This window comes from Mchenga conophoros, linkage group LG2, assembly GCF_057382185.1.
Source record: "Mchenga conophoros isolate Kocher_MC1m ecotype Shallow Benthic linkage group LG2, M_conophoros_male_GT1.1, whole genome shotgun sequence".
Classification (NCBI taxonomy): domain Eukaryota; kingdom Metazoa; phylum Chordata; class Actinopteri; order Cichliformes; family Cichlidae; genus Mchenga; species Mchenga conophoros.
Window position 1 is genome coordinate 25,299,996 of NC_140527.1, and position 26,122 is coordinate 25,326,117.

Sequence of the window (26,122 nt, forward strand, 5' to 3'; positions counted from 1 at the left end):
ATGCAGTATATCCCTGACACGATTAACATATCTGAGAAAATATTCTTCCTGTCCCAAAACAGACTCTTTCTTTCCAGAGTTTTCCCTCCATGCTACTTTCTTTTCCCTCTGACTCAACATGGTGGGTCTCTATGGGAAAATGGCGTTCTTATCTAGCTCTTAAGGATCAAAGTCTGTAAAGCTTGATTGTGGATATTACCATGGAAGGACTTATTTGAGTGGCTTGGCACATAAGTTGGCACAATATTAATCTTGCAGACCCGTGTATGCGTGCATCCCAGTGCCTCAATTTCAGTAGATGTCTAAAACCCTGAAATAAGACGCATCTGCCGGGTTAGCCCGGATTCTGATATGGCATTCGTCCAGGACCCTCTACAGAGCAGAAAAGGCCACAGTGTAGATGTTCTGTCTGCGTGGGGAGTTTAACCTCTAACCCTGAAAATGAATATTCCTTAGGGTGTGGAGAAATTTTATCAAGCTTCAAAGCTAGTCACCATTTTTTTTTTATCGTTCTTAGTATACCTATAGAAACTGTAGTATGTGACATTATTGAAAGTGGCTCATTTTACTGTTTTGCATGATGTAAAAAACTGTTCATAAAATAGTAAATACTTAAAATAGTAAATCAGTGCCCAGTGTTCTCTACTCAGCATGAAAGGCGTAATCATATCTCCAGTGCAAAATCCTTTTCTATGAAACTGCATTCCTAACTATGATGACTACTCTTAAGGTTTTCAATCTTCATTCTGCAAACGAACATATTTTATTCTTGAAAGAAACATGAAAAATGCTCTCCACTCCAGCTTAGTGCCAAATATCGAGACGTTTTTATGGCTCTATATATTTCTTCTATCCTCCTCCCTTGGATTTCTGGAATAGAATTAGGTGGTCTGTATAATGTATGATTACTTGGAGCACTAGGCAGACACACTGTTTAAAAAGGAAAGTGGAAAGATTTTAATTGTATCCCGATGTCCGTCCTGTCCATCATTCCAGATCACGTTTTGATAGTTTTCCCATACTAAAATAGACTTAACTGCAGTTAAGCCTTCGAGCCTGACGTATCCTTTACGTGTGCACTTTAATGTGTATAAAGGAAATGCACATGAGGACATTACGTGCAACATGTAAATCATTTATTTCCATACAAATGTTACATCACATATATACATTTTTTTGTAATAAATATCACAAGACACCACATATTGTAACAGCCTCCGATACCTTAACAAACAGTGACAAGAACTTGTGCGAAGTTAGCTTGCAAACATTTAGTAAACATTTAGTTAGCTGAGTGACAGCTTATTCACCCCGGCCACGAGAGGAAAAAAAAAAGAAAAAAAGTATTTCACATACTTTTTTATATGACGGCTTAAGCAATATTTAACATTTGTAAAAATTCACATTTACACATGTCAGTTTCTCTGAATGCTTCACACTGAACAGCATCTGTGCTGAGATGCTACAGTCTTTATTTTGAGCTGCGAACAGGAAGAAGAACTTCCATGAAAATATTATGGTACAATTGAATAGGCAAAACTGTTTAAAGTTCATGAACTCCAATGTCTATTTGGTTATTCGAAATCTCTAAAAATTCTTCTTGAAAGTAAATGAAAGTCCTATACAGTGCTGCTTTTAGGATGGTGAATAGTTTAATTAAAATCATGACTAAGTTGTTCTCATGAGCAAACTTTTATTCAATCTGAACAACTGTGGTTCTGTTAGAAAAGCACTGGTTTTACCCCACCAAGACTTGTATCATATTTAACTCCAAGATATTGATTGCCGTACAAAAAAATATATGTGTGAAATGTGCATGTCACTTTGTAACATAACCTCTAAGACTTCTCTGTAACCCTGAATCTGTTTAAAAAAAAAATTTTTTTTTCTGTGTGTACCCACACTAAATTCGCTTATCTGCTGCAAGACCGTGGTGGGAGAACTAAATGTGGACTGCAAGCATCCGTAGGCAAGGTATGTGGTTAGAAACCATCAGCTGTGCTTTGCTTGGAATGTTATACTGTCAGCTATTCATTCAGGACTCATTGCACATAACAGTGTGGTGTCCTCCAGCAACAACGGGAGGTGAAGTCATGCATCCCTTATTATACAGCCTTATTGATGAAACAGTAACCATGAGTAACTCTGAGACAGCTGAGGTGCAAGGAGAGGCCACTGCCAGGAGAGAGCAGTGTGGATATATAGTTCACAATCTACAGCACTTGGGCTCAAACTGATCACTTTTAAAGGAAATGGCACAGAAGTCCACAAACACCTCACTACAAATGTGAAGCTGGCATGCAAGAGATCATTTGTGCATTACTCCTAAAATTACACTTATTTAAGCTGCAGACCTTTTAAACTCAGCTATTTGCATCTTAATAAAAGCAACACAGAAAATGGTCTAGAGTCTTTGACCGTTTTGTGCTTCGCGTAGACTGTACAGTGAAAATGTTGGGAAAATGCAGACCAACATGTCTTATGACACCCAACCCCTGCATTTACTTTGCTGTAAATCTGTTAAAAAGAAAAACAGATAATGAGCTCGACATCCTGGAAAGCTTGTTTTTTCACATGGCAAACAGTGACGTATGAGGATACCATATTTACGTCTATTCCTAAGGTCTGCAGCAGCAGCAGTGCTGATCGGACATAGCAATACAGTACATGGAGATTCCTCTGAGAGAACAAAGTTCACAGTTTTTACGGCATCAGCAGACCTGCACCGGCAATGCTACATGCACTTTAACACAGGTCACTAACACCGATTTAGATTTGCAGAGAATCTCTGGTCCCCCTTCTGCCACATTTAGCATGCTGATCAAGACATACTAGAGACTGCCAAACTGACTGGGGAAAGGGGTTCTGTCTGTAGGTGCACCTTCATTACTTCTCTTAAAACTAATGATCTTGCACACCGTTTACTGTAAGTCGCAAAAAACAAATTTGCTCCCATGACTATCTGATCTCATGTTAAATTGCCCCTTCGGATTTTATTCTAACCTGCATTGTTTATTAGAGAATTAATGTCGGAAACTGGAACAGCTAAGGCACTGTTCTATGGACTCCTGAGTGTCTTCTCCAAAGGTTTTCTGATTTTCAACTGATTTTACAACGGAGGCACCTGTGAGAGAGCTGTGACAACAGTGCACTACTAAGGGCTGTGTTCTTTTTCTTCCTCTCATCTATCTTTATTAGCCTGAATATTCACCACCGCCACATCTTGGGTGTGGAACTTTGTTATCGCTTGGCTATTTTGACAAAGTGTTTATTATTACGTGTGGTTTGTACCCTTGTGCCATGACTAAGGAAATGGCTTCTCTGGTTTCAGTAAACAGTGTACATGCTGAAACAGAGCAACCACAGATTTTAATAAATAAATAGGGCTTGTGCAACAAAGGGGGCTACTGTAACTGTTGCATAGAAGGAAAAGGAAAGATGAATAGTTTTTCTTACACTTACATAATGGCCATATTGCACCGAGTGACATGTAGCACATAAGTCGACCACTTAACAGAATGCAAGAAGTGATGGGTTCTGACTGTGCAATAGCAAACTTTAAAACGTGCACTTTTGAATTTATGTTAATAACAGCTGCAAGCTTCAAAGGTCAACACTCAGGATTAACCGCATTATCTGTAATGGCATCCACTTTGCACTGAAAGATTACGTACATATATCTTCGACCTGACAGCGGAATCTGGCTTAGACAACATATACAGGCATGCAAGTTTTGACCAGCCTCACTTTGACGTAGGTTTCATCAGTAACTCGTAGATTACTGTAGATTAACCATCATATCTCTAGTGCTATCTCCCTGCAATGGAAACTCAAATGCAAGAGACTGTAAAACACTATAGGAGGGAACAGGACCTCGTAACATTGCTGAGGAGTGAGACAGAATGACTGAGACAGGTTTCGCCACACCTGCTTTTGATCATTTTTCCGATTTTCCAATCGTTAAAGGGAAAAAAAGAGCAAAGTAAAGCATGCCAGATTATAATCTCGGTCAATTTGGAATGTGTTTCTTAAAGCAAAGCATCGAAGAGGTATTACGTTTAACCCTTCACCCTCAATCGTTTTCTGATTACTTTGCTCTTTGTGCCAAATTGGCATGTTCGGATGAAATTTACAACCTCCGATTGCTTCTCTGAAACATTTTATGCTAATAAAAACTGTGGGATCTCTCTCCAGATCAAAGATAAACAACATGGCTACAAATTCAGTTGAAGCCAGACAATTAGCAGTCATACAATCCACAGGCCATTTAGTAGAGTAAATAAACTGCTGAGATGCTGCCCTACTTTAACTCCTGCGGACAGTGACTTAATGTGACAGATGGTCAGCTAAGATGCAAATATTGAAAAGGTATGATGAGGTAGATGTGAAAATTCAAACAAAATAAAAAATGCAATGAACGCACACAAAAGGGAAATGTGAGAGACCTACAGTTTTGTGTCACTGTGTTTGAAGAGGAAAAGTGACACTTTACTCAGCTGAACAGCTGAGTTATTGTTTCTTTAAAGTCTCCAGAGACTCTGTCAGTCATTTTTGACTGGCCTTACCTTCATCAGTCATTTGAAAAAACTGTTTACAATAGCAGTATAAACATATCTGGATTTCCTTGTTGACAGAAGTCTCAGTGCTTCAAGTTTAAAGGACAGTTGTTATACTCGTTACAGTCATTATGTCTTTGCTGCAATTCCCGTTGGGGTCCACTGCTCTGTCCACAACTGGGGTCCCTGCTCCTTTCCCCAGAAACCCTTCAGTGGGGTCACTCTCTTCTGAGTTACCTTTACTCCTCCCCTGCTGCTCACTCTGCCAGCTGTGCCTGCTATAGATGTATCCATTCACAGGTCCAGGGTTGGTGAGGCGGTTCCTATTCATACACAGGATTTCCTTGAATGCATACCAGAATTCAGGGCTCCGACAGTAAATAAGTGGGTTGAAGGCAGAGTTTGCGTAACCTATCCAGTTAAGTACCATAAAGGTGATCGGGCTGTTCACAGCCCATATAGCCTCCACCACGTTTAGCACAAAGAAGGGCAGCCAGCACAGAGTAAAGGTCCCCATGATGATGCCCAGAGTCTTCAGAGCTTTGTGTTCCCGAAGGCAAAACTTTGCCTTTTTAAGGCCACGGCCATTATTGGCCTCCAGAGAATTACTGTTGCTGATGTCGCTATTATGAAAACGTCCAACGCTTTTGTCTATCTTTTTCAGTTGGCGCCTTGCCTCCTGGAAAACTCGACTGTAGACAAAAATCATGATGACCAAAGGGATGTAGAAGGAGATGATAGAGGAAGTGATGGCATAAGCCTGGTTGGTGTGGAATTCGCAGCAGTTGGTTTGGTTCGTACAGTTTCTAGCTTCCATAGTATCAGCGGTCCACCACTTCATGTGGATGGGCAGGTAAGATATCAGAGCAGCAATCACCCAGACCAGCACCACCACAATGCGAGCTTTGCATTTGGTCAACATCGACTGGTAGTGGAAGGGAGAAGTAATGGCCAAATAACGGTCTATGGCGATGACACACAGGGTCTCAATGCTTGCAGTCACACAGAGCACATCAGTGGCAGTCCAGAAGTCACACCAGAAATTACCAAAGTACCACGTACTGGAGATAATTTTACAGGCACCGAAAGGAATCACAATCAGACCCATGACCAGGTCGGCACAGGCAAGCGATGTGATGAAATAGTTGGTGACATTCTGGAGACGCTGAAAGCGGGCAATTGCCGTTATGACCAGGATGTTGCCAAAGACAATAATCAAAACTAATAAGGACATGACCATGCCCAGCAGGATCATTACAGGGGCACTGAAACCTTCATCAGTCCCAGTTGAATTTGATGACGAGTTCATCGCAGTCATATTGGTGTACTCTGAGGTGGTTGTATTTCCCATCTGAAGAGAACACACATGAACAAAACACATACACACACACACACACACACACACACACACACACACACACACACACAAACAAAAGGAGTGAATTTTACAAATTCCGTTAGTTTGTTTTTTTAATTCTGCCTAATTACAACAAAAGAAAATGAAAAAAAATGCATGCACATAAATCTAGCACTAACAAAAAAGAAAAAGGAGACCAAAGCTTACTGCGCAAAAACCACATACATAAACAGTATATCAAGTTGGCTTCAGGCAAGCTTTAAAACATGCTAAACAAGCCAGACAAAAGCAGAAGTACAAACCTCCACAGGTTGCAGTCGTGTTTCCTGGCTCCCATACAAAGTAAAATGTCACTGTTCAGATAGTTCCCACAAAGCAGCGAGTATCACATGTCCCAGCTACTTTCTGCTTTACTTGATCTGCGTGTGTCTCACTCACTCAGTCCCTCAGCTGAGCAGTGTTTCTTCTAATGTGTCTCCCAGGCTATTTGTCAGAGCCCTTATAGCATGCAGTGATGACATCATGGTCAGTGCTGAGCCAATCAGACAGCCAGCCTGTGGAGGGTGCTGAGAGCTCTCAAGAGTTTGAACACGCTGTCCCTACAGCGGTGTTTGCAGGGCTGCATGAGACAAAAATTGAAAACAAAGTAAAGGACTCCTAAGATTGATCTTTTTTTTTATGGTGTATAATTAGTTTTAGAAGGTTTACATTGTGTTTAAAATTAGACTCTACTTAAAGTTAGGCAGTGCAAAACTATTTGGAAGTGGGGGAAGGGGGTAATAGGTAATAGCTGCTTTACAGATCTTACTCATTGCTCATATTTCATATTGAAAACAGGCTCAGCTTTCTGCTTTACCTTTTTTTGTTTTAATGTCAAAATAATGTTTTAAAACTGTATATTTTTTTCTGACATATTTTACTTAAATACTGCCTGCATACTTAAATGTATATTACAGCCCGTTTAGCTTTCGTAACCACAGAATAAACACACTTCGATTTACATAATGGTACAAGTACAGATGTCTAAAAGTCAAACTACGGAAGAGTCCCTCATAATTTTAGTCTAGGACTGAACCACTAGTGTGGCCAGTTTGACAGGGACAAGCTGGCACGCTATGTCTTATCAAGATACAAAAATGTTTTCAGGATTCAGGACAAATTTGCATTTATATACTGAGCAGCTCTGTGCAAATCATAAAAAACAGGCAGGTTTGTTTGGTTTTATATTTGTTTATGTGTTTGTTTTCTATGAACAGCAACTTTACTTCTTATTTTAATAATTTCCAAAACATTCCCATGTTCTGATCAAGTTGATCACACATTTGAGTTAATTAGCAGCCACAAGAATTTGTTTGCATGTTTTTGTACATTTACATTATATTACACAAGTTAAAAGGCAAACAGTGTAATCTTCTGAGCTAGATAGCAGTGTCTATGTAAAAGACACTCGAATATACTAATATAGGTTAGTCTGTTTTTCATCTACAACAATTTGCATTTGGTTCTTTTGTTGGACGTCCCCTTCGTTCTACATGCATACTTGTAGAAAAAGCCTAACATAGAGGGAAGCACACCTTCCTGCCCTTTCATGTATATATATGGAAAGCCTGAGGCAGGGAAAGCAGCAAACACGATAACAGGGATTAGACTGTAAACACAGACTTCACTTGCTTGTTTCAGCTAACATAGGAAGACTCTGAGTGTGCTAGCAGGTGTAACAGATGTAAAAATGAACAAAAAAACAAAGCATAACAAAAAAGAAAGTGGCAGTTTTCAAGTGGTTGAGCCATACGAATGGAATTGTCTTCAACCTACACTGGTTAGTCTCCACACTGAGGCAGCTGACAGTCGAAGTGAATGACACTCATCATTAAAATGCAATTGTGCTAGGGCCTGGCATTTATGTTAATTTGACGCGTGTTACCAAAGGTTACCACTACATTTGTCACGGTCTGGCTGGCAGACCGTGGGGATATGGGAGAATGAGGACCCAAAACACATTGTTCTGCGATGCAAACAGTGCACTTTATTTACAGTGAAGGTAACAGATGCACAATAAATCCCCTTTGCTCCCTAAACGCCCATGCGTGTGTTCCCCTCCGACGTCCGCGCTCGTGCTCCCGGCAGTTGTGTTTCTGCACACCCTGTGCGTGCTGCCCTTCTGGTCCCTCGTTCCACCTGCAGGACAATAACAGAAGCAGCCGTTAAACACTGAACCCGCGTGCGCACACGATCCACACTTCCTAATACTACACACTGACTTGGAGTCTTAGCTTAATGATCCCACGCCGGTGGGAGCTCCAACACTCTCCTAAGTAGCTCCCCCGACGAACCCTGATCACCAACAGGTGTGTGGCAGGAACCTCAGGTGTGGCCAGTTCTCCTGCAGGGCCACACCCATCAGGCCTGCATGTGGCTGTCCTCCAGCCACACATGTACACACCCACACCCTGCCCACACATACAAGTGGAACACAGAAGCATAGTGCAGAAAAACACACATCCCCAAATAATAATAACAACAACAATCATAATAATAATAATAATCCCTACTGCTCACGGACCCCCGAGACCTCCCGAGCCGGGTCCATGACAACATTACAACACCACTTGTCAAAATCAGTGACCACTAGCATGACAGCATCCACGCCACACTGCAAAAACTGCTTAGGAACACGTGCAGCTTAAGAACCTTCTCTGAGAGCCCCACGCAATGACCCAGGCTCAACAGTGGACTTCTTGTTTACATTTTGTGGCAGATAATTAAAATAGCTAACAAAGAGAATCAGTTCACCAATAGTGACAAATTGCAAACTCGAGTGTAGACTGCAATAGCACGTGATAGCACTGATGTTTTAGATAGTGGCTGAATTTGGTCAACGTCCAGTCTGAGCGCTTTCCAAATGGCTTCTGCTGCTTCTGCTTCAGCTTGCTGATGCTGCGAATCCTGGTGATGGTGATCGACACAGAAAGCATTAGAGTAAATGAAGTGTGACAATTGACAGCCCGTTCGTACTCATGAGACCGAGAGGAAGTAGTAATGGTAGAGATGGTAAAACGGCTTAAATACCACATCACATATGAGCTTTGCCAATGGCATTCTCAAGTCTAACCACCGGGAGATCAGTGATGAGTGAAGTGATTTTGGTGACAGTACTGTGGAATGGAGTTATGTGTGGAACACACTGTTAGCCAGGCTCAGATGACTGTACATTTTGATGAAAATTAGGCTGCTCCATTATCAGCATCACAGCAGTGGAAATGAGCAATAGCTTGTGCTTTTGTCATTTCTGAGCTACTGGTCCAACATTTCAAATCCCAGGTCGAGGTAAGTGTGTCTCAGTTCTCTGTGGGTGCTTTCAAGTGTGTACAGGTCCAGGCTAAGCTTACAAAGGGAAGTGATGATAGTTTCCAGAGCTCTGATCTTCAAAGAATGCAGACGCCAAAAGCACTGTACTTCCTCTGTGCACTTCCAAGGGAGCTTTGACAAATGCCTATATGACTGATGACGCAAGAGCAAATCCAACCGCTCAATCCATATGCGCAAATCCAATTTTCAGCATTTACACAGACATCTCAGTACTTATTTATACAAATATGATTTTCTATGTCCCACTTTTTAAACAAAAACAGTTCAGAGACATGCTGCATACTGCTTGTAACCATGGTGCCTTCTAACTAATTTGAAGCTTTGTTGCTCCAGTTCCAGGCAAAATGTCAGTAACTAGCTACCCGGTGAATTACCCTAAAATGGTAAATGGCCTGCATTTGTATAGTGCTTTACTCAGTCCCTAAGGACCACAAAGCTGACCCTAAAATGTTCCATAGGCACTCATAGGAAGACTTAAATTGATTTGGTGACCTTGTGTCTTGTTACATATGTTGTTTATATGACATCTTCACTTGGCAGATTTCCATGAAAACCAGTAGTCATATTCCCAAAATCCATTTAGATGTTTTAATGACCTTTTGATCTATTTCCCTTTACTACTTGTGAGGATGAAACTTCCACATGTGCCCCAAAAAGAGGAAAAATGTAAACATGCATTGCTCTGAAATCAAAAGTCCACTCCTTGGGTTTTCCTACTGCATCAGCAGGTAAAAATAGTGCCATGAAACCCCCCAGCTCATTTTACTTATTTGATTTTAGTAACCCCCATAGTCTTATCTCTTGCACAACATGCATGACAAACTCACCATGCTTAGCCTCCAAAGATAAGTCAGTATATTATCAGCACCTTCCAACAGTTAGATTGTAAGTTATAATGTACAGCATAGACATCAAATGCTTTTTTCTCCTACATGTATTACTTTGAAGAGTTTTTCTATTTTGCTTTTAATGCATGCAGAAAACAGATTTTTAAATAATATCAAGAAAGCTTTTTATTGGATGATCAGCTTTAGCGTTGTCTGTGAATGCTGGATTTAGACCTTGAGCTTGTTTGTAATTGTTTCTTGGCCTATGTGGACAACTAAGTGAAACACAGTGCATATTGAACTTCACATTGATTTAGTTTAAGTATGCAGTACAATAACCTACACTAATTGTAAATGAAATTTCTGTTCTGTGTTCTGTTTTGGAAAGCTTGTTCCAGTGTTGGAATAATCACAACTGGTTTCCTCATCTGTGACATCTGTTTTCCTGTATCCTGTCACTCCCAGGCAAAACCGGTTCACATTTGGACAACCCTTCAACTATATTAGGTCCTGTCTGCACTTAGATGTTGTGCACTGCTCTATTTAGTCAAACACTGTCACATTAAAAGTGTCTTATCTCTTTACCATCTCCTCAACAATTCTTACTTCTCTTTATAGAAGTTGTGGTCCTGACCTGATGGCGCAACCATACATGGAGCTATAATTAATTTAGGGAAAGGTTTCTGGAAAAAACTAGGAAATGAGAGGACCTATATTCTCATTATACATTGTACATCATACGTTCTATACATGGCAACGTTAAAACAGACTAAATACTAAACAGACCACAATTGCTTTTAATTTATTTTAACTGAAAATGAAGTGAAAATGTGAAAATAATGTGTTTTTACAGTGTTAGTAAGTAATAATAGCACACTGTAACAAAAAATGGGTGTTACAAAAAAACCCACATCTAGTAAGTAAAGGCATCCAAATTTGTATTTACTCAAGTACAATTAGTATTGTACTTGAGTAAATACACCCTTCACTCATCAGTCGTGTCTAATCTATTCAATGTTTCTCTCAGTCAAGGAATCATTGGCCAGTCAATCGTATCCTTAATCACTGAAACAAAGAATTTCCACTTGGGATTAATTTTAAGCATGGAACACTAATTGTTTCTCTGCTAAAGGACCCTAGGGATCCGCGGGTGAGTTCCACCCAACAACAAATGTGTGTATGAGCATCAAAGACCTAAACCTCCATGCAGTGTGCACCACCATGCAAATATAGTGCCAGTTCTTCTTGGTAATGGAGAACAACCAAGCTGTTTTGCATGTGGTTCAGAGAAACAGTCTTGGTGCACAATTGTTTAATAATTGCTTACTTAGTTTTGGTATAATAAAGATAGATGGAGTTCACCATGCACAAAAGACAAAATGTTCTGGTGGGTCTAATCAATGCAACACCTGTTATAGTGTCACGTTTTACTGTGTGTACAGAATTTTAAAACCCTCAAAATGTGTGAGAATTCAGTTTGTTTCACCTGCACCTGCATTTTACCGTCACAATTTGACACTTTCCGGCGTCCCACTTGAATTCTAATACTAATATCTAAGGGTAAGGTAAACTAGAGACGGGAAGTCTTTCTTCACCTGGCAGAGAAATTGCCAGTCTCACGGGAGTCACTTTTTTCTCTGCCTCATTGATTGCAAACATACAAAGAGAAGGGCGAATTAGACTCTTGTTTGAGGAGGTTAAAGGATAAATACTGTGATGACCTAGTGACCTATCGGTTTACTGAAACATGCTGTTAGAAAAAAGGCAGTCTGCAGCAAGACTTACAATAGGATTAATAGTATAAATTAGGTAGTTAAGGTTAAGCCAAATTATTACCTTTACGTAAAACTTTGGGAAGAATAGGATTGGGAACTTTAATCCTTTCCTTAGAAAGCACAAGTGATTCTACCTTTAACTAGTAAATACGTAATATTAATATATATATATATATATATATATATATTTTTTAAATCAATATTTATTTATTTATAAAGATAATCGGTTTTCAGCTAGTTTAATACATATATATGTGTGTGTGTGTGTGTGTGTATATATATATATATATATATATATATATTGAGTCATGAAACCTAATAGAAACATAAATAATTGAACAGTGTCATTTTTTCCCAATTATTTTGACAGATATGGTTTGGAGGCATTTGAGGCCCAATCATGCGGTTTCCAGTAACATTATTATTATGGTGGCCCAGAGAGGTCGAATGCACTCCACTTTAAGAAAAAAACCTGCAAACAGAAAAATCTCTGCATGTTTTGGTTTCTGTCACTTCTGCAGCATTTCCGTCACATTACTGTGTCCCCAGAAACACTTCTGTTGTGTTTTCTGAGATTTCTTTTCTACTTTGATTGTGTCGTGTTAAACTTCAGCTGTGTTTTGTGTTGTTTTGCAGAGTTTTTCTACTCTATTTGCTAGTTTTCCTAAATGCAGTTCCACTGCAATATTATCTACCTGTGTGAATTTTTTTTAATCCCAAGTATTCACACCTAAGTTTTTAATCCCTAGCTTGTTGTTTTCTTTCATGTATTTTTTCTTGTGTGCACTGTATTCTTTGCTCTTCTAATATCTTGTTGTATGAAATAATGGACTAATCATTTCTTGTCCTTTTGGAATGTTTCAGAACACTTTGTGTTCATTTGCTTTACTAATTTAAGAACTTTTATATTTCCAACAGTGTACAAATTTGCTAACTGAGACTAGTGGGAATAGGGCTGACCCATGGAATCACAGTCCTTTTGTTCTTCCAATGTCCACAATGATTAATGTGTGAATAAACAGGCTGGAGGCAGATTTATTTTTCTTTGCCACTTAAGGAAGCAACTTTTCTGTACCACCTTCAAACGTCTCTCTCAGTGATTAATTGTAGAAAACAGTCAACTTTTAACTCTTTCCATACCAAGTGAGAAAGAGATGTGGGCTACTGAAATACCTCTGGTTTTGTTTCTCACTGTAAATCTGGCAGATCTCCCACTTATATAAATAGCTGTAGCCTGGTATGCCACGATTTCTGAGAATATTGACAAGATGTGTCTACTAAGAAAGACTAAGGGAGAGATGGATGGGGACAAAGCATACCAACAGTGATATTATCTTTATATCCTGGGGAAAAAACTAATAAACAGAAAGGCTTTCCATTCCTTTGCAGTCTGTAAACGATAAACTGTTGAATGGAATCACATAACACAAACTCAATAATGTATAACTCATTTATCACTCTGTTAGAATGTACCACCCATCTGTCCGACTCTGGCACACACACATACAAACACACAGACATGCAAAGGCCTGTATTGATATTTTTGGTAGTGTATGAGGTATGGTATGAGTTAAGATGCCACCATCAAGCAGCCCCTCCCCCTGACACTCTACTGTTTACAGCCTCGGATTATTAAAACTGGATGCCAGCAGGCCACAACAATGCCAGGCAAAGTGACAACTGAGAAAGCCACATTTAAATTGAAGCCGAGCAATTTCATAACACCTCTGCACATGACCCGCCATCATCTTCTGATGCCACTTCTGTCTGCGTGTGTGCCTGTCTTTCTGTGTCATGCAGTAGGAACATTAGACTGCATTTGTGCTTTTGGCTGGTAATATGAAAACCTCTGTGAGCCTAGAGGAGATCTGCAGAAATCAGGTTAGCTCTTTGTCACAATGATGGGGGCTGCTTCTTTGTCAGCAAGATATACTGAATCTGAGGCCTGCGTGTCACCAGGGCTCGCTATCAGGATCACCAAGGCTGGACTGGGACAAAAAATCGGCCCGGGCATTTTGACTAGAGACCGGCCCACCAGGATAAAGATTGGAAATGTGACGTCATTCAGGGGTAAAACCGCAAAGGATTCTGGGAACTTGTGGCAAGCGGTACTAGCGCACGCAGGCTTTCAATTGAACTCAGTTATACAGCGATAAAAAGAAACACAAAAAATGGCAAGAAGCTGTTGTATTATGAACTGCAATAGCCGGTCGCATGACAGCCACGGGAAGCCGACAGGTAAAGAGATCGTTTTTTTTTTTATTGGATTAGTTGAAGAGAAATTTTTTAAGCCATGTTTCCGAAGTAAGAGCCGACGGATGGTCTGGATATACCAAATATAACGTCTCAGAACACTCCAGCTCACATGTTGGTCTGCTCCAAGCATTCCCACAAAGGTCAGAGTTTTGTAGTAGTTAATACGTCATTTTTCATAACATAATTGGTGATATAGGTTATAAGCAAGTCTGGCGCTGAACAGAAATTGTCGCGCTATGCTCCTTTATTTATTGTGCATAAATAGTGAATTGTCCTGACACAATATTGCGTTTCGCTTCTGTTATAACCATGGTACATTGACAAAAACATATACTTTTATTCACAGGATAAAACTTACCTTTGTTCGTATGATGGTCTTTCGTTCTACACGGTGCGTTTCAAGGTCCTGTACCCATCCGTCGGTTAACTGTACCTGGGCTTGTTGCAGTGACCTGAAGTTACTAAACTTCATGAGTGTATGCACTCACTCCAAGAACCGTATAATTATAAATATGAGCGTGGTGAAAGTTGGGCAGCACGCTAACGTCTTTTGTCCCTCTGTGTGCTCGTAAGGGTCTGACCCTTTCACTCCTTTGATTTTTTCCTCATATCTTTTCTTTGTCTTTTCGGCGAGTCTGTCTTTGTACGGACCGGCATTGTTCTCCTTTTGTTTTGTACATTCCTTTTTTGTGCGTCAAAGAAAAAACAAGAAGGTATTGGAACCGGAGAATGAACATTTTGCGGTGCTGCAAATGCTTGCATTTGATGCGGTATGTCACTACCCGATCCGTACCGGAAACCCGATCGGTACCCCGCATGCGCAAATCTTACGTCACTTCCTCTCTTTGCCAACATTGCGACATTCAATATATTTGAATGATACGGTTAGCGCCCGGTTAGCTCCTAGCATTTCTCAACAGCTCTGCCTCCTTTTCGACATTTAAACAATGGATAATCCGTATACAAAGAAATTCATGCTTTTCTCCTCAACAGAGAGCGTCCCCCGATTGAGCAACAGCTCCGTAAAATAAGGAGAATGGCGCCTAATTACAGAGTTAATAATGCAGACTTTGTGATATCTCATGTGTAGATTCATCAGCCAGATTAAGTGTTTACTGACAATTGACAGTGATAGCGCACATCATCATCACTATTCCAACAATCCTCTCCTCACAGACAAGCATAAACACACTCGACTATCGCTAAATCAGATTTAACACACGTTTGTAATGACGCTAATTCAGTTTATAATAGGGTTTATTCGCTCGGTCAGCAGGTGGCAGTATCCTCGTACACTGGGGAGTACACTGCCATTAAACGAACAGAAGAAGAAGAAAACATGTGCACATGCGCGGTACGGATCGGGTAGACCCGATTTGTACGGTCAGACTTTACACATGCGCAGTAAGGATCGGGGAGTCCTGATCCGTAACTATCTTTTTATTTTTCGTTTTTGTCTACATTGTACTGAAATGCTTCATTATTGCAAACATTTTAAGATATACTTGTTATTCTTAACATCTTAACAGATACTCTGACCTGCAACTATCGTAAAATGCTACGACCGGAAGTCGAAACCTTTCGCGCATGCGGGGTACGGATCGGATTTCCGGTACGGATCGGGTAGTGACACGGTACTTGGATTGTTTTGCCACGAGTTCCCGGCATGCAATGCGCGAAAATCACGTGATTGCTAAACAAGGGGGAGGGTGCATCCGGCCTCCTCGGCTGTAATTGGTCCAGCCCAGAGTCGATCATGACCAATTGGCCAATCCAACACCTTTCATTATATATACCCTTCCTAAAAAAGAAAAAAAAATCCATCGGCCCATAAAAACAAAAAATCGCCAGCGGCCCACCGGGCAAATGCCCGGTATGCCCGATGGCCAGTCCAGCTATGGATCAGCCATGCAGAGTTAATCTTGAAGCTGCATGTGGGACAATGCCACCAAGATACTAAAACCTACTAACCTAAAACCTATCTGAAGTCTGCCTTGCGTGCCTCAGGTTGTGAAAGGAACATTTAGTTCATGGTGCTTTGTTTTGCCACTATGTTTGAATTCACAATATACTACAGTGGCTTGCAAAAGTATTCGGCCCCCTTGAACTTTCCCACATTTTGTCACATTACAGCCACAAGCATGAATCAATTTTATTGGAATTCCACGTGAAAGACCAATACAAAGTGGTGTACACGTGAGAAGTGGAATGAAAATCATACATGATTCCAAACATTTTTTACAAATAAATAACTGCAAAGTGGAATGTGCGTAATTATTCAGCCCCCTTTGGTCTGAGTGCAGTCAGTTGCCGATAGACATTGCCTGATGAGTGCTAATGACTAAATAGAGGGCACCTGTGAGTAATCTAATGTCAGTACAAATACAGCTGCTCTGTGACGGCCTCAGAGGTTGTCTAAGAGAATATTGGGAGCAACAACACCATGAACAAATTTCCCACGTGTGGGACTAATAAAGGTTATCTTATCTTATCTTATCTTATGAAGTCCAAAGAAAACTCCAGACAGGTCAGGGATAAAGTTATTGAGAAATTTAAAGCAGGCTTAGGCTACAGAAAGATTTCCCAAGCCTTGAACATCCCACGGAGCACTGTTCAAGCGATCATTCAGAAATGGAAGGAGTATGGCACAACTGTGAACCTACCAAGACAAGGCCGTCCACCTAAACTCACAGGCCGAACAAGGAGATCAGAAATGCAGCCAAGAGGCCCATGGTGACTGTGGACGAGCTGCAGAGATCTACAGCTCAGGTGGGGGAATCTGTCCATAGGACAACTATTAGTCGTGCACTGCACAAAGTTGGCCTTTATGGAAGAGTGGCAAGAAGAAAGCCATTGTTAACAGAAAACCATAAGAAGTCCTCTTTGCAGTTTGCCACACGCCATGTGGGGGACACAGCAAACATGTGGAAGAAGGTGCTCTGGTCAGATGAGACCAAAATGGAACTTTTTGGCCAAAATGCAAAACGCTATGTGTGGAGGAAAACTAACACTGCACATCACTCATGTGTTAGAATGGCCCAGTCAAAGTCCAGATCTAAATCCAATTGAGAATCTGTGGCAAGATCTGAAAACTGCTGTTCACAAACGCTGTCCATCTAATCTGACTGAGCTGGAGCTGTTTTGCAAAGAAGAATGGGCAAGGATTTCAGTCTCTAGATGTGCAAAGCTGGTAGGGACAGACCCTAAACCAGCGGTCCCCAACCTTTTTTGCGCCACGGACTAGTTTATGCCCGACAATATTTTCATGGACCGGCCTTTAAGGTGTCGCGGATAAATACAACAAAATAAAACTAGTACCGGTACCGAAAAAAAGAACATTTATTCATAACCAGTGTTGCCACAGTTACTTTGAAAAAGTAATATATTACGGACTACTGATTACTCCTTCCAAAAGTAACTTAGTTACTTTACTGATTACTTTATTTTTAAAGTAACTAAGTTAGATTACTAGTTACTTTATTAGTTACTTTCAGAAGCTGCCAATAACACTCCCCACTGCCTCAACATAAAAACATCAACCGATTTTGCCAATACTCACTTTATTGGAAGTGTATTTTAACAGTAATGTCAACAATATATCTCCTGACATTTGAAGTTGAACTTAAAACTTTTTTCCTGACAGAAATACTTGCTTGTATGAAAATAAAGACAGTCTTGTTACTTCACTTAACATAAATACTTTTTATAAAAAAACAAACAAACAAACAAAGAGTCTTTCTTGACTTCCCTTAAGATACTTTTTATACCATCCACATGTAAGCACTATTGTCCGCTTTTGTAACTTTGGACTAATCTTATAAAAAAAAAAAAAAAAGAGACTGCAGGTCCAACTTAAATTGCCTTACTTCCTTGCAGGTAATTGTTTTAAGTTAATCAACTTGAAAACTTTAATAAGTTTATTAAGTTACTTTGATAAACTTAATTCAATTACTTGTAAATAGTTATTTAAATTGGATTCCCCATTCTCTGTTTTTTCAGTATATGTTGTCATCGCATGTTATGGGGGAAACAGTAGAGTGGAGCGAGTAAACCAGTGGTTGTACCTCATTAACAGAAGCTTCTCAAACCTTTTGTCAGAAAGTCGATTTCTTTTAGGCGTGAGCACCAAACCTCCCAGACTAAAAAGTCGCTCCACAGGAGCACTTGATGGGGTTGGAGTGTTATACTTTAAAAAAATTGTCTTTATGCTTGAAAATTTATGCAGAATCTGAAGGTCGTAGCCTGACATCAGGTAGTCCATGACTTCTTTTTCTGCAGAATAGGTCTCCTCCTCTGGCTCTGCCTCAAAAGTGAAAAAGTCCATCTCACCTTGGCTGCTAGATGTACACTGAAAAAAATATGTTGTTGGATTTACTTAATTCAATGGTGGACATTTGTTGCACACAGATGTTTTGCTTTGGCAGCAACTTAAACAATTGAGTTAAATTAACACAATTTATTCATGTTCAATAAACTTGTGCAATTTGTGTTGATAAAATGTGACTTAAACATGTTTTGATGAAGTAATTTGAGCTCATGTTATCCCAACACGATTCAATAACTTTTACCCAATACTACTTGGTCACTTAAATACTACATGTTATCTTCAAATTACATTTTGCTATTATATTCTAGTATCAAATACACAATTTTCAAATGGAGGCCTTATAACAGATTGTATTGTTCTCTTCCAAGATGGTTGCTGGCATCCACCAGTAACCTTTCAAAACAAAATGTCTAATTTCACTGCATTGACAGTAGGTAAAGAATTAAACTGACATTACTCCTCTACTGAATCTATATAAATCAACAGTTAAATAATGTCAGTTCTTCCGTGTTCTCTGGAATCAATCACAGCAAAGAAATTGGACTGTTTCTTTTGAAAAATGTTGGGAAAGAACAATACAAAACATTCTATTTAAGGCCTCTAACGTCAAGATTCAGTTAAACAACAATTATAACTAAACAATTTGAGGTAATGTTAGTTTCCATTAACATTAAATTAGGTTACTGAATTGGCAAACACGTTCCTATTAACACTACCCATTTTACCCCAATAACTAAAGAAATTAGCACTTGCAGGTCAAAACCTTTATTCAAGAGACGCAAAAATAACATTGATACAGTGACTGTCAAAAATTACAGCACTGATCATACTGTGACATCTTGGTTCAAAACAGCACACTTAGAAATATTCAACGTTCTTTACTTCAACTGAATGAAACTGAAAATACCATTTCACACGACCCATATGGGATATTTAGACTGTATAACTGTTCACGCTACATCTCTTCACTAGTAAAAGAAAGAAAAAATACAAAGAGAAATTTAAAAATGCTGCCAAACAGACAAACAGAACTTGTACAGAGCAAAAGGAAAAACAAACAACAACAAAAAACGGCTCGTCCTCATGGCAGTTGCAGAGTATATAAAAATGAACCCTGCGATCCGTTCCTGGAATTGAGCTTCAAAAATGCAGCAGAACAAGTGTGAGATTTAAATGTCCTCTCACCTAGAGCTGGTCACCTCACATGCATAACAGTGAGCTTCGTTGCAGGAGCAGTTTTGTCTTAGTTGTGAGCTTTTCTTGAGAGCTGAGTTGCATCCAACTCCATTACCACCCATTGAATCACCTCAAAAGTGTAGCAGAGTTGTGATGGGTAACTCATGTTGAAGGAATAAAAAAGGTCCAAACAGCATGGCTACTGCAAAGGTCACGTTATCCAGATCTTGAAGAACAACATCAGAAAAGTCATTGCCTGCCGCATCCTCTGGAGACAGATGTTCATTGTGGTTTTCTCAATCTGTGCAGTGGCCTCAGTCAAGTCCTGGTTAAACACAAAACATTTCTTTAAGATTCCTTTTTAAACTCATCTCTTTTGAATCTACCAGTTCTAATGTTAGAGTAATTTAAACCAATGCAAGCAACATAGTAAATAGCTATAGCCAAAGAGTGGCCTGCCATGCTGCCATTCATGGTCTAACAGAGTTTCTAAGAGAGGGTGAAAAACATAATAATTTCAAATGCTTTACATTAGTTTTTGTTAGAAAGACACCGGCCCATCAGAAATCCAGGTTATGTCACTCAGAAGATGTTAGAATTTAGACTTTCAGCCCCACAATTTGGTTAGCTGTTGGTCAGTTGGTCATTTTTTCAAACAAAAGCTAATGTAAATATTGGTGGGATTTTCCTTTGTTCATTAGAATGACAAATTTAAAGTTTTTTCACACTGATGTGACCCCTAATACAGGGGTGGGGATGGGGCCTCAAGGGCCGGCGGCCGAGTTCACTACCAGGCCTCATGTGAACTTCAAATTATTAAAGAGGACTACTGGTCCTAACCAGTCCAATGAGGATCAAGTGGATAACTAAATGCATTTTTAAATGTTGCAAAGCCACAATCTACTCATAAAACACTCACCATGAACTCCTGCACCAAGATGTTGCAATTGTCTTTCACACAGATGCGGAGCACTTTGATGAGGGACTCCGAGCATTAATGTCATCCTTGACTATTATAACAAAGAAAACAGAGATTTGTGAACTTTTCAGTAGCACAGAAGAAAATGATCCCAGACAAAAACTCTTGACTTTTTAAACCAGTCAACATGCAACACCAGCATCTACAAAGCAATATCAAAAGTTCCTGTTTGACATCAACTTTATGGATATATAGTTTCCAGAACATTTATTTTTAAAAAAAGAATTTTTTCTCAGTGGGCCAGTAAATGCATGACGAAAATTATGGCATCCTTTTAGTGGAATCATTACTCACAGGTAATAGTTGACTGTTTCAATGGATGTAGCATAAAAATCTTTTAATGACCTAATGCAATACATATACACTTTGTAGTTAAAGAATTTTAAAGTTCTTACTGTCATTATGGCAGCTACATCCTTTAGCTTTGTGCCCTGTTCCCCCGATCACTTTGCAAACACTTTCAGCAGACTGTCAGAGAAAAACTCAGCTCCGTCAGAAACCTTGACTGTAAAGGCATGGTTGGGATGCACTGGAATGCTGCATTTTATCTGAAATGACATAAAATTATTTTGAAATAACAGCAGGCACTGTGCTTGGTTAATCAGTAATGTTTTGTTGAATAAAAACTGTGTTTCCAGATCTTATGGGATTAAAAAAAATCCAAAGATGTTTGTTTCTGATTTGCAACCCAACAACCCACAAGTTACAACCTCATTTCAGTTCAAGTGTGCATTAATGCGAGTCCAGTAATCACCTTTCTGGCAATACATACAGGTATAAGTTAAACCTATGGCAGATTTTGGATCTCTCAGTTGTATTAATAGGGTGAGTATGCATGCACCTAATAATTATAAAAAACCTATTATAATTAAGTTACAGAAACGAAAATAGAATATACTTTCTTACCATAACACCTTGAACCCACAATCCATCAGCTGACTCCTGGTGAAATGCAGAATAGAGGTCGTCTCTCAATGTGCAGCAAAAAAAACAAAAACAAAAGGACAGCAGGTGAGGGCAGGAGGGGTAGGGACGTAAGCTAGCATAATGCCGCTGATGATATTAGCTAAAGCTGTTCAATGTCCAAAATCTCACTAACACCACGGTGCAGTAAATACACAATGTAACTGAAGAGTCAGTTGACAAATCTATTCACACAGAAAACCAAATTATGTTGAGAGTGCCTCGTAATTAGGTTTAATGTGATATTACGGCTCTTGTGCCAAAGACAAATTCAAATGAAAAAGCGCCAATTCTTTGACAACAGATAAAACAGCAAATAAGCTAACGGCTCTTTTTAGCATGTTACATGGCGACACTCTAGACGTTTAACTACATTTGGCTGAATTATGGTAAAAATGAATTCAAAAAATCAAGACATACCAAAAACGTAGAGTTGGCTGCTCGACTTGACTGAGATGGATGCCTTTTTTAAACCACGATCCAAAGCCCGCGAGATGAAATCACGCGTGGTTTCACGAGATTTAACGTTGCTATCTTATTGACTTACGTCACCTGAACATGATATGAACAATTTAATACACCCTTTCTGCATATCATGTAGTTTTTACACTATATAGTTACATTTAACTTTAAAACATGAGGCAATTGTGTTAAATGCATGCAAGATGCTTACATAAATCCAAGAGATGGCCAGTCCCTTTTTTTCAGTGTAGTAGCACTGGGCACACTGGCAGGGTTTTTTGCCAGAGGAGCAGTGGTGCAACACTCTGCTGTCAGAAGCTGTTTTACTCGCTCCCTCCTTCCTGCATCTCTTAGCCATTGGAGTTTGAATTTTGGACAACTGGCAGCTGCAAGAAGGGCATCTTTGTCATCCAGCACACCGGCGAAACGAGTCTGAATAGCCTAAAAAACATAATTGATATTTTTATGCCTACAATTTATTATGTTATTGAATTATTTGCAAACCATGCCTAATATGAGATCAGTATTATGGATTTATTTTGTTTTAGGTTACTTGTAAACATTTTAATTGTTTTAATCTTATTTTTCAATGATAATTAATATTCTGTTCCATGTTTGTGAATTGTATGAAGCAAAAAATCTGACTAATTTCAAGATAGAGTGTACCTGTACAATGGCATCTGGAAGGCCTGCAGTCATCCTGGAGAGGTCATCTTTCACAGCCTGGGTCTTCTGCATTAGAACTTCAAGTGTTGGTAGTAAAGTTCCATATGGACAGTCGCCTTGTAAAATGTCCAGTGCTGCAGTCAGAGGTTTCATGGCCATGCAGTACTCATGCAGGAACTGGTATTCTTGATCTTTGAAGCACTTCAGTCCTAGCTTTGTGCACAGAGTATTCAGCTCACCCATGGGGATTTCTGCAATTCTCTTTACAGCATCAAAAAAGGAATTCCACCTTGTGGATGTTGGTATTAGGAGCTTTCTTTTGCTGATTTCTTCCACTGTTTCTGATGCAAGTGTAGATCTACTCGATTTGGTCCAAAGAGCTGTGCATTTTGCTGTGCTGCTCCTATACACAGCCCTGCTCTCTGCATTGGTTGTTAAATGTTTCTCCACATCACGTGTGCAAATTATGTTGATGGTGTGCGAAGCACACCTGCGGTGTGGGGGAAGAGACAGCTGACCATCACTTTCATTCTCAGCCGAGAGGATTTCTGACAGATCAGAAAAAGTGACATCATCGTCTTTGGGGCTGGACTCTTCCTCCTCCGTCTCATCATCGGACTCCGTGACAGGATGATAAACTTGAAACGCCTTAACAAAGTTGGATCCATTATCAGTAACTGTTGCAACTACTTTGTTGAGTAATCCATAAGAGGAGTGGATGTTTTCGATTTCTGTACCAATGACATCATACGTGTGTCTACCATGAATTCGCCTACATGCTAATGCAACCTTGTGACGCTCTAATGTGGTTCTACTGATCCAGTGGAGCGTTACTCCCATATAGCTTCTGTTGTTAGCAGTCCAAATATCCGCAGTAGTTGAAACAAAGTCAATCTCATTCAGTGTGGCCTTCAAATTTCTCTCCATTTCTGTAAACTCCTTCTCCAAGTAAGAAGTAAAAGTCGTTCGGTGAGGCAGCTCGGCATTAACAGAAGTAGGGATCTTTTTTATTATGGCACGAAACGAGGGCGAGTCAACAGTGTTTATAGGTAGCATTTCTTCTACAATATACTGCGCGACCAACTTCTTCAATTCTTCATCACTTACTGGTTTTGCACCAAAGTCCAACTTTTGTTGTTTGGGGGGTGTAGGACCTTCTGCGGAAGTCACGGCTCTCTGCTTCGGACCACTTGGTGGGACTCTCTCTGTGAGTTTGACTGTGCTGTGCTGCGACTCCAAATGTTTCTTTAAGTTTGACGTAGTGTTTTTGAAGGTAGATAACACTTTTTCGCCAACACAGAGTGTACAACGAACCTTAATATTTAAATCTTTAGTTGACAGAAACTCAAAATAGTGACCATATTTCCAGCTAAAGAACGAACATCTCTCTCCCTCCATTGTTGTTTACACTTTTTTACATCGCTGGCTGCTTGTGAGCGGGAAACGTGACCTGTCGCTTATGTGACGTTTCACGACACGTATGCGTTTGTCATCCGCTGAGACGAAAAGAAGAAACCAAATCTTTTTGCTTAAAAAAATAGTAACGCACAGTGGTTTGGACAAGTAACTTTAATCTGACTACTGTTATGGAAATAGTAACGCGTTAGATTAGTCGTTACTGAAAAAGTGGTCATATTCGGAGTAACGCGTTACTAAGCAACGCGTTACCGGCATCACTGTTCATAACACATGTGAAAAGGCCAAGCAAAACAGAGTAAACAATAAAAACGATAACAAAATAATGCTGAAAACCGATAAAAACCCTGAAAACTATAGAGATTGACAGACCACGTGACTTTCGCGCATTGCATGCCGGTAACTCGTGGCAAAACAATCCAAGTACTGCATCAAATGCAAGCATTTGGAGCACCGCAAAACGTTCATTCTTCGGTTCCAATAAATTCTTGCTTTTTCTTTGCCCCCCAAAAAGGTATGTACAAAACGAAGGAGAACAATGCCGGTCCGTACAAAGACAGACATGATGAAAAGTCAAAGAAAAGATACGAGGAAAAAATCAAAGGAGTGAAAGGGTCAGACCCTTACGAGCACACAGAGGGACATAATACGTCATCGTGCTGCCCAACTTCACCACGCTCATATTTATAATTATACGCTTCTTGGAGTGAGTGCATACACTCGTGAAGTTTAGTAACTTCAGGTCACTGCAACAAGCCCAGGTACAGTTTACCGACGGATGGGTACAGGACCTTGAAATGCACCGTGTAGAACGAAAGACCATCGTACGTATCATAAGTTTACCAGTCTCACAAATCGTCGTCATAAATACACATTCGTTAACCGTTTATTAATGGGAACTTTGAGCTCAACGGTAATTAATTAGCAGTGGAAATAATTTCTGGTACGCATCACAGAAATGTTGCAGTGACAATAATATTGTATGCTGTAATTGTACTGGGCAATTAGTGATACAAAACAACTGTTTTATCCTGTGAATAAAAGTATATGTTTTTGTCAGTGTACCATGGTAATAACAGAAGCGAAACACAATATTGTGTCAGGACAATTTACTATTTATGCACAATAAACAAAGGAGCATAGCGCGACAATTTCTGTTCAGCGCCAGACTTGCTTGTAACCTATATCACCAATTATGTTAAGAAAAATGACGCATTAACTACAACAGCAGACTGATCTTTGTGGAAATGCTTGGAGCAGACTAACCTGTGAGCTGGAGTGTTCTGGGACGTTATATTTTGTCTTTGAATGGCTGCAATCCAGTCGCCTCTTTGTTACTTTGGAAACATGGCTCGAACAATTTCTCTTCAACGACGTAATCCAATAACAACCGATCTCTTTACCCGTCGGCTTCCCGTGGCTGTCATGCGACCGGCTATTGCAGTTAATAACAACAGCTTCTTGCCATTTTTTGTGTTTCTTTTTATCGCTGTATAACTGATTTCAATTGAAAGCCTGCGTGCGCTAGTACCTCTTGCCACAAGTTCCCAGAATTCTTTGCGGTTTTACCCCTGAGTGACGTTACATTTTCAATCTCTATACATTTCACACCTGAGCCTCAACTCTCGCGGCCCGGTACCAAATGACTCATGTACCGGTCCGTGGCCTGGGGATTAGGGACCGCTGCCCTAAACGACTGGCAGCTGTAATTGCAGCAAAAGGTGGTTCTACAAAGTATTGACTCAAGGGGCTGAATAATTACCCACACCCCACTTTTCAGTTATTTATTTGTAAAAAAAAAATGTTTGGAATCATGTATGATTTTCGTTCCACTTCTCACGTGTACACCACTTTGTGTTGGTCTTTCACGTGGAATTCCAATAAAATTGATTCATGTTTGTGGCTGTAATGTGACAAAATGTGGAAAAGTTCAAGGGGGCCGAATATTTTTGCAAGCTACTGTAAGTTATTTCAGTGTTCTACTTTTCTGGAA

The 26,122-nt window shown here is 39.8% G+C and overlaps 2 protein-coding genes and 1 long non-coding RNA gene across 4 annotated transcripts; all 3 read right to left on the minus strand.

The window, feature by feature from the left end:
* Positions 1-1,127: 1,127 nt before the first annotated feature.
* Positions 1,128-6,372, minus strand: adrb2a (adrenoceptor beta 2, surface a). The gene is made up of 2 exons (XM_085289978.1): positions 6,216-6,372; positions 1,128-5,907 (listed from the first exon to the last, which is right to left on the minus strand). The coding sequence occupies exon 2, from the start codon at positions 5,905-5,907 to the stop codon at positions 4,654-4,656; it is 1,254 nt and encodes a 417-aa protein (XP_085146104.1). The 5' UTR covers positions 6,216-6,372; the 3' UTR covers positions 1,128-4,653.
* An 11,750-nt stretch (positions 6,373-18,122) lies between these two features.
* On the minus strand, positions 18,123-24,111 carry LOC146582022 (uncharacterized). Its single transcript, XM_085245932.1, has 3 exons — positions 22,714-24,111; positions 22,298-22,488; positions 18,123-18,486 (listed from the first exon to the last, which is right to left on the minus strand). The coding sequence occupies exons 1-3, from the start codon at positions 24,109-24,111 to the stop codon at positions 18,159-18,161; spliced, it is 1,917 nt and encodes a 638-aa protein (XP_085102058.1). The 3' UTR covers positions 18,123-18,158.
* Positions 19,181-22,292, minus strand: LOC146582023 (uncharacterized). Of its 2 annotated transcripts, XR_014894210.1 has the most exons (6): positions 22,259-22,292; positions 22,006-22,137; positions 21,529-21,564; positions 21,018-21,170; positions 20,563-20,653; positions 19,181-19,968 (listed from the first exon to the last, which is right to left on the minus strand). It is a non-coding gene; the product is annotated as an uncharacterized LOC146582023 (long non-coding RNA). The 2 variants fall into 2 exon arrangements; XR_014894209.1 differs by having other exon boundaries at positions 22,006-22,288.
* Positions 24,112-26,122: the final 2,011 nt, after the last annotated feature.